The sequence below is a fragment of the Acaromyces ingoldii genome (assembly GCF_003144295.1).
Source record: "Acaromyces ingoldii strain MCA 4198 unplaced genomic scaffold FA10scaffold_2, whole genome shotgun sequence".
In the NCBI taxonomy this organism is placed as follows: Eukaryota; Fungi; Basidiomycota; class Exobasidiomycetes; order Exobasidiales; family Cryptobasidiaceae; genus Acaromyces; species Acaromyces ingoldii.
In genome coordinates, this window is record NW_020290248.1 from 35,773 (window position 1) to 52,603 (window position 16,831).

The 16,831-nt window shown below is 61.2% G+C and overlaps 7 protein-coding genes across 7 annotated transcripts; 3 read left to right on the forward strand and 4 right to left on the reverse strand.

Annotated features, from left to right (window-relative positions):
- Positions 1-234: 234 nt before the first annotated feature.
- On the reverse strand, positions 235-2,329 carry FA10DRAFT_284031 (hypothetical protein; the record flags this gene model as incomplete). Its single annotated transcript, XM_025523885.1, has 3 exons — positions 235-1,556; positions 1,621-2,194; positions 2,258-2,329. 3 exons carry the CDS (start codon positions 2,327-2,329, stop codon positions 235-237), a joined length of 1,968 nt encoding a protein of 655 aa, XP_025378281.1.
- A 141-nt stretch (positions 2,330-2,470) lies between these two features.
- Positions 2,471-4,174, reverse strand: FA10DRAFT_249219 (hypothetical protein; the record flags this gene model as incomplete). Its single annotated transcript, XM_025519525.1, has 3 exons — positions 3,600-4,174; positions 3,362-3,549; positions 2,471-3,300 (listed from the first exon to the last, which is right to left on the reverse strand). Exons 1-3 carry the CDS (start codon positions 4,094-4,096, stop codon positions 2,471-2,473), a joined length of 1,515 nt encoding a protein of 504 aa, XP_025378282.1. The 5' UTR covers positions 4,097-4,174.
- A 1,017-nt stretch (positions 4,175-5,191) lies between these two features.
- On the forward strand, positions 5,192-7,479 carry FA10DRAFT_238484 (hypothetical protein). The gene is made up of 2 exons (XM_025519141.1): positions 5,192-6,490; positions 6,572-7,479. The coding sequence occupies exons 1-2, from the start codon at positions 5,251-5,253 to the stop codon at positions 7,405-7,407; spliced, it is 2,076 nt and encodes a 691-aa protein (XP_025378283.1). The 5' UTR covers positions 5,192-5,250; the 3' UTR covers positions 7,408-7,479.
- Positions 7,480-7,850: 371 nt separating this feature from the next.
- Positions 7,851-10,180, forward strand: FA10DRAFT_264978 (FAD-linked oxidase-like protein). The gene is made up of 6 exons (XM_025520867.1): positions 7,851-8,296; positions 8,368-8,770; positions 8,837-9,230; positions 9,294-9,431; positions 9,502-9,739; positions 9,834-10,180. Exons 1-6 carry the CDS (start codon positions 7,877-7,879, stop codon positions 9,993-9,995), a joined length of 1,755 nt encoding a protein of 584 aa, XP_025378284.1. The 5' UTR covers positions 7,851-7,876; the 3' UTR covers positions 9,996-10,180.
- FA10DRAFT_264979 (dihydroflavonol-4-reductase protein) lies at positions 9,851-11,374 on the reverse strand. Its single transcript, XM_025520868.1, has one exon. It carries the CDS (start codon positions 11,289-11,291, stop codon positions 10,242-10,244), a length of 1,050 nt encoding a protein of 349 aa, XP_025378285.1. The 5' UTR covers positions 11,292-11,374; the 3' UTR covers positions 9,851-10,241.
- A 676-nt stretch (positions 11,375-12,050) lies between these two features.
- FA10DRAFT_284036 (hypothetical protein) lies at positions 12,051-13,388 on the reverse strand (the record flags this gene model as incomplete). Its single annotated transcript, XM_025523886.1, has 3 exons — positions 12,051-12,628; positions 12,693-13,012; positions 13,102-13,388. 3 exons carry the CDS (start codon positions 13,386-13,388, stop codon positions 12,051-12,053), a joined length of 1,185 nt encoding a protein of 394 aa, XP_025378286.1.
- Positions 13,389-14,144: 756 nt separating this feature from the next.
- FA10DRAFT_292064 (hypothetical protein) lies at positions 14,145-14,835 on the forward strand. Its single transcript, XM_025524385.1, has one exon. It carries the CDS (start codon positions 14,209-14,211, stop codon positions 14,827-14,829), a length of 621 nt encoding a protein of 206 aa, XP_025378287.1. The 5' UTR covers positions 14,145-14,208; the 3' UTR covers positions 14,830-14,835.
- The last annotated feature ends 1,996 nt before the right edge of the window (positions 14,836-16,831 follow it).

A 16,831-nucleotide genomic window follows, 5' to 3' on the forward strand; every position in this document is an offset into this window, starting at 1 on the left:
TGTTGGCGCACTCAGTGCCACGAAAGCACCCCGGTTCCTGCGCAAAGACCAGTCTGCCCTGCCCTGCAGACAAACGTCCGTGACTGCCAGCTGTGGTGGCAGAGGCAGTCGCTCTAGTCTGGGGCCCTCTCGTGGGACAACAGCACGGTAGCCATCCTAGGGCGAGTACACGAGCGCCGTCGCGATTCTGCAAGCAGGAGCCGACGACATTCTTGCCGCCGTCTGAGAATGGGCTTAAAAGAGGAGCAGCTGCGACCACTTTCGCTCGCGCAGGACCTCGTGCCAGGTCGAGGTGCGCTGCGCTGAGGCCGACTGCCGCCACACATCCTCGACGAGCTCGACGCAGATTTCCGTGGCGCCGCAGTCGGCCTGCCGCCGCCAGTCGAGGAGCGTGGAGCGGCAGAGGGCCTGCTCGCGGGCATCGGTCACGTTGGTCGCCGCCTGGAGGTAGGACCAGATGAGGGCGCCGTCGGGGGCTCGGTCCTGCCAGCTCGCTGTCGGCGTCGAGGGGGGCACGTCAGCATGCGCATGCGAGGGCGAGTCTCGCGTCGCTGGACAGTCTTCGTCGTCGTCGTCGCCGTCGCGAGCGCCTGCGCGGCGCTGTCTGCGGTTGAGAAAGGCCATGACCCTGTTGATCTCGCCCGTGACGCGCGTGGTGTCGCCCAGGAGCGTCGTGGAAAAGTAGATGAGGACGCCGGCCTGGAGGACCTCAAAGATGGTGTAGCGCATCGCGGCAGCCTCAAACGTGTCCTGCCGGACCAGCTGTGGCCGGCAGGACCGGATCTGCAGCTCGATGCTCCTCGCCTCGGTCACGACGCTGTCCGACGAGACAAAGTTGATGATGTCTGCGCCTCGAGTGTAGGAGCGCTGCATGCTGTCCCTCGTCGACGTGGTCGCCGTCGTGTCGATCTGGCCCTGGAGCCGCTCGGAGAGGAGCACAATTCGTGAGACGGCATCAAGAAGGTCGATCGGCCACCCACACACGCACTGCGTGCACTCGAGCACCGACTCGGTCCCCGTCTCGGTCTCCCACGCGCGCACGGCGTCGAGCAGCGGACCTGAACGAGACGGGCCGGGGGCAAGCGAAAGCGTGCGCGAGAGCACGTACCACCAGAGCAGGACCCTGCAGAGGAAGCGAAAGGGCGAGCCAGGCCCCATGTCGAGGGCCGACGAGGAGGGAGGCGTGGCGATGAGGAGGAGCACCACATCCATCGCGCGATCGACGCACTCCTTTGTCTGTCGGCCGAGGCCGTTGTCAAACTGCTCGACGTGGCCGACGAGGATGGCCCCCGCGAGAATCTCGAGCGTCTGCAGCTCCGTCCGCTCGCAGGGTTCAAGCTCGACGAGGTGGAACCACTGCTTGAGGCACCTCGACAGGTGCGCATGCGCCAGCGCCCTCCGATTCACGGGTCCGACGAGGGAGAGCGAAATGAGGCCGACGGCCGTGACGAAGCTGACCGTCAGCGTGCTGCTCAGACACAACTCTCCAAACACTTTGCGCCAGACGTTGGCCTCTGCTGGGACGAGGTGGAAGGTCTGCAGGACAAAGTTGAAGACTGCCGTTTGTGTGTGTTTGTCAGTCGGAGTGGTACAGCGTGCATACATCGTCCCTTGACTCACAGCGTGACACTGCCTCGAGCTGCAAGGGTGTGGTGCAGATCCGCTGGATACGCTCCTGTAGAGTAGCCTCTGTATGCGACGCGTCTCCAGGATGGCAGCCGTTTGTGCCTATCGAATACGACCGTGTCTCTTGGCCATCTTGTCGATGCCCAAGCGACAAAAGCATTGCCGCGGGGCTCTCGTCGTGCATTTCGGTCGTCTGGTCGCAGTTCATCCAGTCAAGTGGACCTGCTGAGAGCTGCCGTGCCGAGGGGCTCTCGTCTGTCTCGTAGGAGCGCATCACCGAGGCGAGAAGGTGCTCAAAGTCTGACGTTGTCAGGTCCTGCGCGCCTGCCCTTCCCCCCCGGGGAGATAATGGCCGCACAGAGGCTGATGGAGTCGACACGGAGAGATTGGACGCAGAGGATGGCAGGCAATCTCGAGAGCTGTCCAATGTGGCATCGCCGCGACTCGACGCCGATGGACTTGTGCCGAGCCCCAGTACACGCGGCCTCATTTGCTGGGGATAGCCGGCGCATTGCCTTGTTTCCACCTCGCAGCGAACGCAGCTCGGCCTCCTCTCGTCGCACTTGACCTTGGCCGGGTCGGTCGGTCAGCCAAAGTCTTCTCACGCCGACCACGCTCCCGAACCCCTCACCTTGCGCCTCTTGCACGTCAGGCATCCGTTTCTGCTTCGCACCACTTTTTTGTGCCTCCGAACCTCGTCCATGATATTGCCGGGATGCGCGTCGATGAGATTGCGAGGATGCGTCGCATCTCGTCGCAATTGGATTTTCAAACACGTGGGGGGATGCGACCAGACGCTCAGAGCTACGATAAGGAATGGCATTGCGAAAACAAGATAGGAAAGCTACAGCTCCTCTGGTGGGCCCACGTAGTGGTGTCGGCCATAGCAGAACCAGGTCACGTTGCCGGCAAGGACAGCGGCGACGACGATGACGCTGGTGTAGTTCATCGAAACAGCTGTGACCGGGTAGGTGCTGGGAAGGCAGAGAAAAACAAGAATACACAGGGTAAAGATGACGGCTACGACGTTGCACAGGACGCCAAGAGGCTTTCCGAGGCTGAAGATGGGTTTTCGAGGCAGATGGGGACGCGCAAAGAGCATCAGAACAGCAACGACACTGTAGCTGAGCGCCAGCATGATGGCGGGTGAAGAAATGAAGCTGAAAAAGGCCGAAGTGGAGCCCCAGTAGATCAACGAGAGGCAGACTTGGATGGCAGCCACGAGCGCGGTGGCCATCGTCGGACAGCCCAGGCGATGGTTGGTGCCCGTAAAGATGGATGGGAGGCCACCCTGCTGAGCGTACTGCCGGACGATTCGGGACGCGGCCATGTTGACGTCGGAGATACTCAGGAAAAAGGGAAAGAGGAGGAGGAAGAGGAGAATGACGGTGCCGGCTTTTGAGTTTGTCTTGTCAAAGAGCACCTGCGCAAAGGGGAACCCAGTGGAAGAAGTGATAATCGATGTCGGGTCGACGGGGAGGGTGAAGCAGAGGACGATTGCGTAGATGAGGCCCACCACACCGTTCAGGCCCACGCCGGCCACCATGCCAAGGGCGATGCCGGTCTCGGGCGTGCGCATGTCTGCAGCAAAGTGCGAGACCGAGTCGTACGCGGTCGTCGACAGGGCGGCCTGACCGAGCGCAGCAACCCACGGGACAAAGTTATTGTTCCAGCCTAAGGCACGGTTAGGTGATCAGCACCCGTCTGATGAATGTTTTGGGCCAGGACAACCTACCACTTTCGTTGGCAATATCGACGAGAGCCTCTTTGCCCGTGTTGTAGTCACCGCGCGTCGTGATGAGGAGGACGAGAGTGACGACAAGGAAGCCTACCACGTTCCAGACCAGGCTGATCTTGTTGAGAATGCCGATTACACGAGCTCCGAATACACCCAGGGACGTGCAACAGAGGCAGACAAACATGCTGGATACTTTTGTCAGTGCGGTTCGCGCGGTCTGTGATTCTCCACTCACATGACGAGAGTCGTCTGCCAGCGGGTAATGACATAGTCTGGGTTGCATAGGTTGGCCATGGCCAGCGCGATCTGTGCCACGATAGTCTGGCCGGCCAGCCCGAGGAGCGTGTAGCCGATCATGATGAACCAGCCCACGTGGTAGGATATGGGCTTGCTCCAGCCCTTGGGGGCCAGATGGAAGCTCCACGTCTCCTGGTTTCCGTGCGGAAAGAGCGACGAAGCCTCTCCCAGGCTGGCCGCTGTGGCCAGGTTGCAGGTCACGCAGATCAAGAGACCAAAGAAGAGACTGTTGAGTCCCCCACTGGTGAGAGCGACGGCAATGCTACCACTGTAGGCGATCCAAGTGGCGACGACACAGTAGCCAATGGCGAGCGCATCGATGTTGGTAAGCTTCTTTCGCGGCGAGGAGGCAGACGCATCGTGTGGACTGAGGTACTCGACGGTGACCACATCACCGCCCTTCGGCGACATCTTTTGATCCTCGAGGCTCGACATGATTCGCTCGTAGGATCTGGGAGAGGTGGCGATGAGCTTCTTAAAGGGTGTGAGACCATCAGCCTTTATCGATGCGACGTGGGGGAGAAGGAGATAAACTTATCAGTGCCAGTGCTCGGAAAATGGTACGCGACTGGCATTGGAGAGTGATAGTGACAGCTGTGGCGTCGGAGCCTTTTCGCATCCTCGGATTAGACTAAATCGCTCAACTACCAATGAGATACACGGGACATGTCTAGGTTCCGACCTGTATCGTCCTCTCTGTTGACTATTGCATCGCATCAGGACCCGGTTATCTTCTGGGACAGGGGTCGTGTGACCCAATGCAAGGTCAAGAATGGGTCTTCGGTCTTATTCGGTGATCAGAGATGGATGGGTCGCAAGCCACGCAGCTTACCAGACCACGATTGGCAGTCCACTCATGAGACTCTGCAGCAAGTTGGCTGTTGAGACGAGTTCTAATGCTGTATTAGTCGTCGTACCCTGGAATAAGCATTGTGAGCCAGTTGGAGGCGCCAGTCCTTCAATGCATTTGATGCCTTCGACGACAGCATCTCCTTCTCGACTATGCAAGACGTTATGTCTGCGAGGCGGAGGCAATCGCCCGATGAAATTTTGCCTGCGAGAGGGCTAGGCCCGTCAAATCGTTATCAGGAGATATCTTAGGGTCCGGGGCCAGGTTTAGCCATGACTTTGGGCCATAGGGGCCTGGGCTTTCTGTCAGAGGGTTGCCATCACACCTCGCCCGCAAAATGCCTCAAATCCCTATCTAGCATGAGACTCAGTGAGAGTGGCACAATTCGCATTTCTCTTGTGATAAGGTCAAGGCCGATGTCGCAAAGATTTGCGGGGGCGTGTCGATGTCGTCGGCATGGTGCACAGCCAAGCGCAGGATGAATGGTTGCAGCCTGCCCAGCCGGCACGATAATCTGTGTGTGGAAGTCGGTTCCGCCGTCGGCTAAACGATCGTATCAATGCGAGGATCCGAGCGCTGCGAAAATGTCGCGTCGATAATCTAAGCGAAGATGCGCGCAATTCAAGACGTTTCGCCAAAGCGACGGGGGAAACTTATCAGCCCCCGCAGAAGCTATATAAGTGTGTCTGCATTTGGCCTCACCTCGAGGGAAGGGAAAAGTGCACAAAGCAGCAGCAACATGGCTCCCACAGCAACAGTCGACAAGCCAGAGGTGGTTAGCACCTCGAAGAAGGGCGATGCCTCTCTTCACCCACTCGATGAGCTGACCCCCGACGAGCACGAGACCACCGTCAGGGCCGTCAAGGAGAAGTGGCCCTCCTGCTGGTTCAAGTACGTGCAGCGCAAAGAGCCGAGCAAGGACGTTCTTGCGCCCTGGCTCGATGGCAAGTCGATCGCCAAGCCGCCTCGCGTGGCCGAGGTGTGCTTCATCATCCCACAGACGACAGAGATCCACATGTGCGACTACGTCTTTGCCACCGGCACGCTCGAGAACCACCTGCTGGCCGAGACGGGTGCCAAGGCACCGCTGGACATCAAGATGCTGGAAAAGTACGAGGAGCGGATCCTAGAGGCACCCGAAGTGGCGACGGCCCTCGAAGAGCTCGGACTGCCCCGCGACACAAAGGTGTGCGCCGACCCCTGGATCTACGGCGCCGACAGCGAAGGCGAGGAGCCGACGTACATGCAGTTCCTCATGTACCTGCGCCCTCCCGGGGCGGGCTCGGACCCCGACTCGTTCCACTATGCGTACCCGCTCCCGTTTGTCCCCGTCGTCGACATTCTTCTCGACCAAATCGTGCGGATCGACTGGGTCTTTACCGGCGACGACGCCGACGGCATGAAGCGCACGTGGAAGGACCGCTTCGACGTCTCGCACTACCGGGCAAACGAGTACATGCCGCACCTGCAGGAGGGCTACGTGGCCAGAAGCGACCTCAAGCCGCTGGTGGTGGAGCAGCCCGACGGTGCGTCATTCACCGTCCGAGGCCGCGAGATCCAGTGGCAAAAGTGGCAGATGCGCATCAGCTGGAACTGGCGCGAGGGCCTCGTCCTCCACGACGTGCGCTACGACGGCCGGTCGACGTTCTACCGCCTGAGCGTGTCGGAGATGACGGTGCCGTACGGCGATCCACGCCCCCCGCTCCACCGAAAGCAGGCCTTTGATCTGGGAGACGCCGGCGCCGGTGTCACGGCCAACTCGCTGGACCTCGGCTGCGACTGCCTGGGCCGGATTCACTACTTTGACGGCGACGTGGCCCTCTCGGACGGCCAGATACTCCGCCAGAAAAACGTCGTCTGCCTCCATGAGCAGGACATGGGCATCGGGATGAAACACACAAACTACCGCACCAACCGGCCGTTTGTCACGCGCAACCGCCAGCTGGTCCTGCAGACGATCATCACCGTGGCCAACTATGGTGGGTGTGATTTCTTAGTCCGCGGAGAGAGAGAGAGAGAGAGAGAGGCTGTGGGCTGACGCAGAGCGTATCCTCCACCAGAGTACATCTTCATGTGGTACTTTGATCAGGCGGGTGCCATCCACTTTGAGACGAGGGCCACAGGCGTTCTTTCTGTCTCGGCCATCGACGACGGCAAGATCTCGCCGTACGGCAACGTCGTCGCACCTGGTGTCCTGGGCACCAACCACCAGCACATCTTCTGCCTGCGCATCCACCCGCGCGTCGACGGCGACGGAAACACGCTCATCTACGAAGAGTCAAAGGCGATGCCGTTTGCCACGGCAGAGGACAAGGCCGTGAATCCGTTTGGCACGGGCTACGTAGTGGAAAAGACAAAGCTGGCCCACGAGGCATTTGCGGACCTCGACGCGACCAAGAACCGCACCTTCAAGATTGTGAATCCCAAGGTGACAAACGGCGTCAGCCAGCGCAACGTCGGCTTCAAGCTCCACATACCCGCCACCCAGCTGCTTCTCGCACACCCCGACTCAGTGGCAGCCAAGCGCGCCGCCTTTGCGCAGCACCACGTCTGGGTCACCCGGCATCGCGACGGCGACTACTGGGCTGCGGGCAAGTGGACCAACCAGTCCAACGGCAAGGCCGGCGGCGTCGGCGACATGGTCAAGAACAGGGCCTCGACGGACAACGAGGACATTGTCGTGTGGGCCGTCTTTGGCCTTACGCACAACCCACGCGTCGAGGACTTTCCCATCATGCCCGTGGAGAACACGATGCTGAGCCTGAAGCCGGCCGACTTCTTTGAGCGGAACCCGGCCATGGACGTGCCCGTCTCGATGCAGGCCATCAACCGGTCCGTGCTCCACGAGGTGTCGGCTTCTGCTCCCGCGCCCGCTTCCGCGCCTTGCTGCCGGTAGGGGCCGAGCACGAGCCTGTTTCCCATCGCCTTCTTCTCTTGGGCCACTGCATCCATTCCTCTGTGTAAATACTGTCGACGCAAGACCTGCCTTCTCCTCCTGAAATGCTTCATGTCATCCATCCTCTACTCTACTCAAAGTTCCCCCTCGGACACCGGGACGAGCAGCGACTAGCCAGAGATGCGCCCCGCAGCATCCTCCCGGCCGACGCAGGCTGGCGAGCCACGGAGCTTGTGCGCTTCGCCGCCTGATCTGAATTGCCGCCCTTTCCGACGCGTGTCTCGCACGAGACAAGCCCTGATTTTTGTCCCTCGGTCCCTTTTCGTGCGAAGTCGAGATTTAGGGTTAGCCAGATGAAGAGAGAGAGAGAGAGAGATTTGTGGGGTAAGAAAGAAGATGTCGGACAGCTTAAAAGGGCACGCACGATCCCTTTCCCACCGGTAGGGAACACCTGTAGACCTCATCAACTATGGCTCCCGCACCCACTGCGACGACTCTTGGCGGCGAGGGCACGACGTCGCACCGGCTCGCCACGACGGTGGCCGGCAATGGCGCCCACGAGGGCGCCTTCAAGGCCATGGTCGGCAACAAGGCCGGCGTCGCAAAGAACGCGGCGCGCTACGTGCTCGCGCCCGACGTCACTGCCGAGGCCTTTGAGGCCTTTATCGACGAGGCAAAGCAGGCCGTGGGCGCCGACAACGTCCATGTCAACCTCAGCGCCAGCATCGAGGACCACGAGCGGGGCGACTACCTCCACCAGCCCCGCTTCCACGACTTCTTCCCCATCGACGAGCTGGACAAGTACATGGCCAGCGCCGCCATCCAGCCGGCCAGCGTCGAGGAGGTCCAGGCGATTGTCCGGGCCGCCAACAAGCACGGCCAGCCGCTGGTGAGCAGAGGGAGAACCCCACGTGTTTGTAGTTTTCAGAGAGCTGACACCAGGGCCACGAACACACACAGCACACCGTCTCCATCGGCCGCAACCTCGGCTACGGCGGCTCGAGCCCGCGGCTGCGCGGGACGGCCATCCTGGACCTGAAGCGGATGAACAAGATCCTGGAGATCAACGAAAAGAGCGCCTATGCGCTCCTCGAGCCGGGCGTCTCGTACTTTGAGCTCTACGAGCACCTGCAAAAGACGGGCAGCAACCTCTGGGTCGACTGCCCCGACATTGGCTGGGGCTCCGTCGTGGGCAACGCGTGCGACCGCGGCGCCGGCTACACGCCCTACGGCGACCACTGGATGTTCCGCTCGGGGCTCGAGGTGGTGCTGCCCAACGGCGAGCTCGTCCGCACGGGCATGGGCGCCCTGCCGGACAACGACACCTGGCAGTGCTTCCCGTACGGCTTTGGCCCCTATCACGGTGTGTGTTCCTGCCCCTGCCTCTGCCTCTCTCATTTGCTCTGGCTGGAGCTGACCACGCATACAGACGGCATCTTTTCCCAGTCGAACCTGGGCATCGTGACCAAGATGGGCATCTGGCTGATGCCCAACCCGGGCGGATACGAGCCTTTCCTGATCACTGTGCCCCGCAAGGAGGACCTGGGCCCAATGATGGACATCATCGGCCAGCTGCGCGTGCGCATGGTCATCCAGAATGCACCCACGGTGCGCCACGTGCTCCTCGACGCCGCCTGTCTCAAGAGCAAGGCCCAGTGGACGGGCAGCGACACGGGCGCGCCGCTGGGCGAGGAGGAGATTGAAAAGATTGCAAGGGAGCTCAACCTCGGCTACTGGGGCTTCTATGGCGCCCTCTATGGGCCTGAGCCCGTCCGGCAGGGCATCTGGCAGGCCATCTGGGGCTCCTTCCAGCAGATTTCCGGGTGGGTCTTTTCTCTCTTATTCTCAGACGCAGCAATGTTTGCTGACTGGTGTATATCTCGCAGGGCCAAGTCCTTCTTTGAAAAGGACGTGGGGCCCGAGTCGATTCTGCACTCGCGCGCAAAGACGCTGGCCGGCATCCCCAACCTGCTCGAGCTCGACTGGATCAGCTGGCGCGAGAACGGGGCGCACAACTTCTTTTCGTGCGTGGTGATCCTCTTTCTTCTTCTTCTGGTCCAGGCAGGCCACTGATAGAGGCGACTCTTTCTACAGGCCCATCTCGGCCGTGACGGGCGAGGCAGCCGTGGCCCAGGTGCAGCTCGTCGAGGAAAAGGCGCGCAAGTACGGCTTTGACTTTATGAACACGCTCATCGTCGGCCTCCGCGAGCTGCACAACATCAACTGCCTCGTCTACAACCGCGAGAGCAAGGAGGAGCGTGACCGCATGCGCGCATGCATCCACGAGCTCATCGACGAGGCCGCCGCAAAGGGCTGGGGCGAGTACCGGACGGTGAGTGTGTGCGCGCGCGCGCGCGCGAGTCTCTCTGCGACCTCTCTTGTGAGACAACGGCTGACTGGCGACGGACCGCTCGATCGTCACGCAGCACAACGAGTTCATGGACCACGTCGCAGGCACGTACAACTTCAACAACGGCGCACTGGCCAAGCTCAACGACACGCTCAAGGACGCCCTCGACCCCAACGGCATCCTCGCGCCGGGCAAGTGCGGCGTGTGGCCCAAGCGGTACCGCGGCCGCAACCTGTGATCTGGCGTCGGTGCTTTCCTTCCACCACGCGCCAGGGTGCTCTGTCTCGCATAGTCCCGTGCAATTTGATGTGATTCCCAGCTCTGCCACTGAAGCATCGCGCATGCCCGTGCGAGGAGAGAGGACTCCAGTTCATGCACGTCTCTGGCATTGACAGCACAGGGTGAAACGCAGCAGCAAGGGTCCAAGTCAGGCAGCATGAAGTTTGTCACTCCCCCCTACATGCAAATAGAGAAGAAGTTCTAACTAGCAGAAGCCCTTGTCGATGAAGCGCTGGCCCGTCGCAACGAGGGCCTCCTCGGGCGTCTTGGGCGCCCAGCCGAGGGCACGTGCCTTTTCGTTGGACACGTCGCCCTGCTTGCCCAGGTTGTCGGCTGCTGCCTTGAGCTGGCCCGAGAAGCGGGCGCCGAAGCGGACGAACCAGTCTGGGAGCTCCCGCGTGGGCGTCCGGGACGCAGCCTGGCCCAGGCCCGAGCGCAGCGCGGCGCCGCACTCGAGCAGCGACATGGCCTGGGGCGCGGCCGTGGCGAGGTAGCGCTCGCCGTTGGCCTCGGGCCGCACCATGGCGAGCAGGAGGAGCGAGGCAACGTCGCGGACATCGACGATGCCAAAGCCGATGCGCGGCGCGAGGGGGATCTCGCCCTTGAGGAGCGCCTTGACAATGTCGCACGTCGTCGAGCCGTCCTCGGGCCGCATGGGGGGCCCAAACACGCCGACGGGGTTCACCGTCGCCAGCTCGAGTCCGCTGCCCTCGTCGCTCTTGACAAAGTCCCAGGCGGCCTGCTCGGCCAGCGTCTTGGACTTGACGTACGCCGACACGTGGGGCCCATCGACGTTGGTCCAGTCAGCCTCGGTGAATACGCCGGCCTCGCTGGGTGTGTTGCCATAGGCGACGGCGGCGACGGAGCTCGTCACGACGACGCGCGTGCATGTGCCGGTGCGCTTGGCCGCCCGCAGGACGCGCAGGGTGCCCTCGCGTGCCGGCCGGATCAGCTCCATCTCGTCCTTTGGCTGTGCGGCAGGAAAGGGCGAGGCGACGTGGAGGACGTAGCGTGCGCCGCGCGCCGCGTCGTCCCAGCCGGCATCGCTGAGCAGGTCCGCATGGGCGTACTCGATGGCCGTGTAGTCGAGCGAGGCGTCGTAGTCCTTGAGTGCGGCCTCGATCAGGCTGCGCTTGGCCTCGTTGCGGATCGTGGTGCGGACGCGGAAGCCCTGCTGCAGGGCCTGGTGCAGCGCATGGAGGCCGATGAACGACGAGCCGCCGGTGATGAGGACGAGATCAGACGAAGACGCCATGGTGTGGTGGTGGTGGTGGAGGGACAGACTGGCCTCAGCGCAGGTGCCGCCGGGGCCATCGTAAATGAAAACCCTCCGAATAGGAAAGATTGGTCCGGCCACTTGAGCGGCCCGAGCGGTTGCTCTTTCACTGAGTGGAGTTAGACTAAGAACACGTGTCTGTCGGTCGACTACCGGTAGGTAGTCCAAGGCGACGTCGACGCTGGCACCTCGGCGCACCTGTGCCTTGGTTCCGGTCTCGCAGGAAGGGCGCAACGACTGACGAGCAAGTCGGAGGCAGCTCTTCGAGAGCATCTCATCTCAGCATGATGGAGGCCTTCCTTGCGGGGGCTGGTCGATGGAGGCGCGCGAGTCAAGCTTGCTCATTTCTCGTTGCTGCTCCGTCATTCTGCCTTACTTGCAATCAGTAGTGGTGATGAGAGCGAGAGAAGCCAAGAGGCATAAGAGGCGGGCAGCAAAGGAGCGCGTACCACGCGGCTTGGTGTCATGCATTCGCCCCCAGGTCGACGGCTTGACAGAATTCATGCAACAACCCTGACGCGCGACACGGCTAGAAGTCAGACGAAAGCCTGCACGGCGCACACTGCCGTCAGCCCTGGCCCTACCATTTGCGCGACAGAGGCCCCTCTCTACGGCTTTTTGTACTCGGTTCTCTCTTTGGCTGTCTGTACTCGTTCGATGGAGGTTGGCCGCCCGACAAGATTGTTCACAAAGACTGCTAGGGTATACATGCACTGACGCCGACGGGGAGCAGCTTCCTCATCGCCAGCGGCCCTTGCCTCTGCGGACAAAGGCGCCGTCGCCCTCCTTTTCCGACTCGGGCATCGTCACAACCACCTCCATGTCCTCTGACTCGCTCTGGCCCGGGCGTGAGGCCGACGGGTGCTGCCGTTGCTGCTGCTGTTCCTGGTACAGGTAGCCGGCATCGCCCAGCACAGAGCCGAGCAGGGTATCGTTGATCGGCGACGAGTTTGTCTTGGCCGGGCTGTGCTGCGGTGAGAGATGCGACGACGACGTGCCCTGTCCTACCGCCGCAGGGTTGGGAGCCAGGGCGGCGGCGGCGAGGTCAGAGCCGTGGGAGCGGATGGTGGACCAGGAAGTGGCAAGGACAGAGAAGAGGAGAGAAGAGAAAATGTTAAAGTAGATGGCCCACGTCACCACCGTGGCCCCCGTGTCGGTGCCGATGGGGATGGTGGTGATGAGCATGATCTGGCACAGCACCGGCGGCACGAAGCTCATCAGCGTCGACTCGATGAAGAAGCGCAGGTGGCGCCACGCCTGCGAGCGGCGGTCCGTGTGCCGCTGGGAGAAGACGTAGGCGCGGTAGAGGAGCAGGCCTGTCCGCACATCGAGGTCAGACGTCTCTTCTTGTCCATCCATCCACGAGCAGACTCCACTCACCAGACGCATACACCGACGAGAGCAGCTGCAGGCCCACGTCCGACTCGCGGATCCAGGCGGGGTAGTTGTTGACGCCCTCGAGGTACTCGCTGTAGCTCAGGCCCCGGTGGGCGCGGACGACGTAGAAGTGGACGCCGACCCAGATCATGGCAATCGAGGGCCCGATGCGGAGAATCAGGAGGGCAATGTAGATGCCCAGCACCCACTTGCGCGTCCGCCCAGACCCAGAGCCCATCCACGCCGGGTAGACGGCCGAGAGCTTGAATGTCAGCGTCGAGTCCGACACGAGGGGCGAAAAGGTCGAGAGAAAGTCGAGGACGCTGGTGGAACGGGTGTCAGTCCAGAGTGGGGAAAAGAGAAGCAAGGAGCTACGAGGGAAGGAGGAGTGCGACGCGACCTGTCTACTCACGTCGACGTGCCAGCGAGCTGGATGTTGTCCTTGTCGAGGAGAAAGTTGCGGATGTGCAGCGTCGCATTGACGAGATTGATGAGCGAGTAGAGGGCGACGCAGAAGAAGGAGAGGCAGTTGATGGCAAAGAGCGGCGACCGCCGCGAGGCGCGCGTCGAAAACAGCAGATAGGCGATAAACAGGCCCAGCGTCGCGGAAAAGAGGGCGCCGCCCGTGGCCGAGAGCCGGCTGTAGCTGAGCATGCCCTTGGTGATGACGGCGAGGTCATCGTCTGTGAGGCCCGACATGTCTGCTTGCGGCGGCTGCTGTCGTCGTCGCCGTCGTCGCCGTCGTCTCCGTCGTGCTATGTGTCGTGGTGTGAGATTTGACAGAGGCCCCCGTCTGGCCGTGTTTCAAGGTCCGGCCCGCTAAGAAGGTGTCAAGACCGACGGAACGGGACAAAAGAAGGTTCACTCACGTACGGCTAAACTCGCGCGCGCGTTCACTTTAGAACCGACGCTACTACTCTACTACACTACTACTACTAGATGGAGAGTACGGGCCGATTTAAACGCAGGACGAGCTTGCTAGAGAAGTACGTGGCCCGTTGCTGCTTAGTCATGCAGAGGGCGGTTGCGTGTGCCTGAGTCGGCTCGGCGGAGCGAGCGTGCGCCTTGACTGGGGGCGTCTGTGTCCCTGTGTCGATATGGCCCGCCCTGACTGATGGTTGCAGGCTGGTGTGCCTCCAGCTCCGATGCGATGTAAGTAATTGCACCGTTGATCCATGCCCTTGCGTTCATCATCAGTCAGCTGGGGACCTGGAGAGTACGAGCACAGGGCGTGGGTCCATTCCAGCCGAGACAGTCGTCCCAGTCTTGTATATGAGAGGGAGAGGGTGAGCCTTCGCTCGTGCTGGGCCGTCAACTACGCGGCTCGCATAGATGGGGCGTCGCTCATAACTCGCTCGCACTGCCTGCTTTTGCATTTCTGAAATCTCCGAGCCGGTAAGCCCCAAGTCGGGGCGGCAGCTGAGCAGACTGGCACTGGTTGTCTTTGGTGAATCTCCTGACGTGGATAAAAGGGCGCTGTCCTTCCTCCTCTCCTCTCTTCTCTTGCGTTAAACACAAGATGGTGCATCCCAACATTGCCCTGTACCTCTCCGCCACCGTCTTCACCAGCCTGATCTGTGGCGACTTCGACTCCGAACCCGTCGATTACAATGCAGACGAAAAGAAAGCTCCTGGCAAGTTTGCTAGCAACGAGGCCCACATCATCGCCCTCTTGGTCACCTACACTATTCTGTGGGTCTTGACGAAGCTCATCACCCGCCGTCCTCGACATCAGGATCGAATTCAAACCCCTTCCTCCGCCTCTACCTCGGCACGCTCTGGTGGAGGCACTGACCTGGAGAGCGAAAGGAGCAAGATCCTGAAGCAGCTGGAACCGCTTTCCAACGCCTGCAGGCGGCCGACCTCGCGGCCGGTCTCGCGACCCAGGCTGCCCAGAAGTCTCGTGAAGCCCTGCCATGACGTGTTGGGTGAACGCATGAGGCTCATGTGCGACCTAATGGCGATGGAACAGAGCCAGGACGAGGACGCAGACGTGCGCAAGTATCTGCCCATTATCAAAGAGAGGGGTTTCCAGCCACAGCACTACGGCCTCAACCTCGCAGAGACGGCGCACGCCCTCCAAGCGCAAGGTTTGCCCCTTCAAAACCTGCAGCGGCACCAGGCTGCCCTGCGAGAGTGAACAGACTGGTTTTGTGTCCGAGAGAGGAAGCAACCTCTCTCTTAATGATGTTCTCATGAAATCAACTTAAACAAGTATACAGAAATTGGGTGAATGCAATAGAAGGCTCAAGCTCGGCTCTTCTGAGCCAATGTGCCGAAGAGCCGAGGAAGCACCATGCCCTTCCCGTTGAGGCAGAGGAGGACGGGAGCATGTCGGTGGGCGCCACACACAAGAAGGGAGTGCGATTGGGAGCGCACGCAAATATATGCAGGGCGTTACTCACTCCCAACCCATGTGCAGGCCGACACGAGGAGTCAGCGCAGGCACCAGCCGCGTTATCCACTCCCGCGTTATCCTCTCCCACTCGCTACTCCTGGATGGAATACACCCCGCCGCTTTTGCCGCTGGGCAGCGAGCTGCGCTGTGGACAGCACTGTCGCCCTCTCCTCGCCCAGCCCGTCAAGCCAAAATCATCAAAATGCCTCGCGGGAAATCTCTAGAGACGGGTCGCGAGAGTAGAGGCGACGCCTGCTATTCTCACTGCTGCCCCCAGCGCGCAGCGACGCAGGCAATCCGCCATCCCGGGGCAACCAATCTCGTTGTTGACGCGTTTCTGCAGGCCGGGCGCGCGCGTAGAGGTCCGGGGCACCGCCCGTGCTTCTACGTCAGCCTCACAAGTGTCCATTCGTCTTTGTTGTCCCTTTCGCATCTTGAGCTCATTCTGTCACTCACGGCAACAGATCCTCTGCTCACTCCCCTGCTGGTCATGACTGAAGGTGCGATGGCGGCAGGCCCAGCAGGTGCCAAACATCTATCGACTATCTATCACCGACAGGCTCTCCAGTGCGCACCTGTCAGCCTCGTTTGCATCGCCTCAGTCCAGGCCGGGGGTCGCGCCCCCCTCAGGAACTCGTCAACGCCATCGCGGGACCGAAGGGCGCCATTTACTATTTACAGTGCGTGCAAGAACACTGAGTGTGTTGTCGTCAACACGGCTCAAGCCCTCCCTGCCCGTGGGCGGCTGCACACCACGCTCTGCAGAAGCATTTGGCACTCGGCAATCTCTGCTTGTACGGGTGTTTTGGTGTCCACTGCAGAGACCGAGGCCACCTTGTGCGGGCATTCTGCTCCCATTCGGACCGCAGATAGCGACGAGGCGTATCCATCCTGTCCCCTCACTCGGACCGTGCTCCACAGAGGGGCTTCCTGCTCCCGTCCAGGCATCATTCAGCCCAAAGTCACCCGAAGCAGTCCTCCTCCCTGTCGTCTATAAGAAGGTGAGTCCACTCTGAGGGAGAGGCAAAGAGGTGGACTCGAAACGTGTTTCCAACAACCACTCAACAACAAAAGCCATCTCTCACAAATGCTCCCGTTCAAGAACTTCTCAGCGCTGGCCGCTGTGCTCTGGTGAGCTGTGCACGGCTCTACTTCTTCTTGCGTCTCCTCTTGCTGATGAGCCTCTTTCTCCCCACAGCCTTGTCGACGCCCTCGCGGGTGCTCACCTCACCTCGCCGTCGTCTTCCATCAACGCCGGCAACCTGACCCTCGACACTGCCGAAGAAGTGACTGTCTCTGCTGGCGGCGACACGTCCTCTCTTTCATTCGAACCTGACCTCGCCTCTATCAAGGACCGCACCGAAGCAGCCGAGGGCACGGTATCCACCACGATCCAGTCCTGGGGCCAGGTGCCCCAGGACTCCAAGCACGAGGTCACTCGCGGCCTCTTTGACCATCTTTCGGGTGACGACGACCATGCGGGCCTCGGCCTCTGGACCCATGCCCGTGTCTCGGATCCAGACATTAATGAGGACCAGCAGACGTTGCAGTCCCTTGGCATCGAGTGGACGTCCGAGCGCGACGATGCCTTCCAGCCCCTTGACCTGGAGCCAAGCCCCATTTCGTCGCCCTCTCCTGCCTACTGGACTGATGCCGAGGGTAGCAGCATCGACGGAGTCAGCAGCCTGGCCGATGACCACGAGCAGCTCCAGAAACGCATGCATCGTGCTCTCTCTTCCCAACG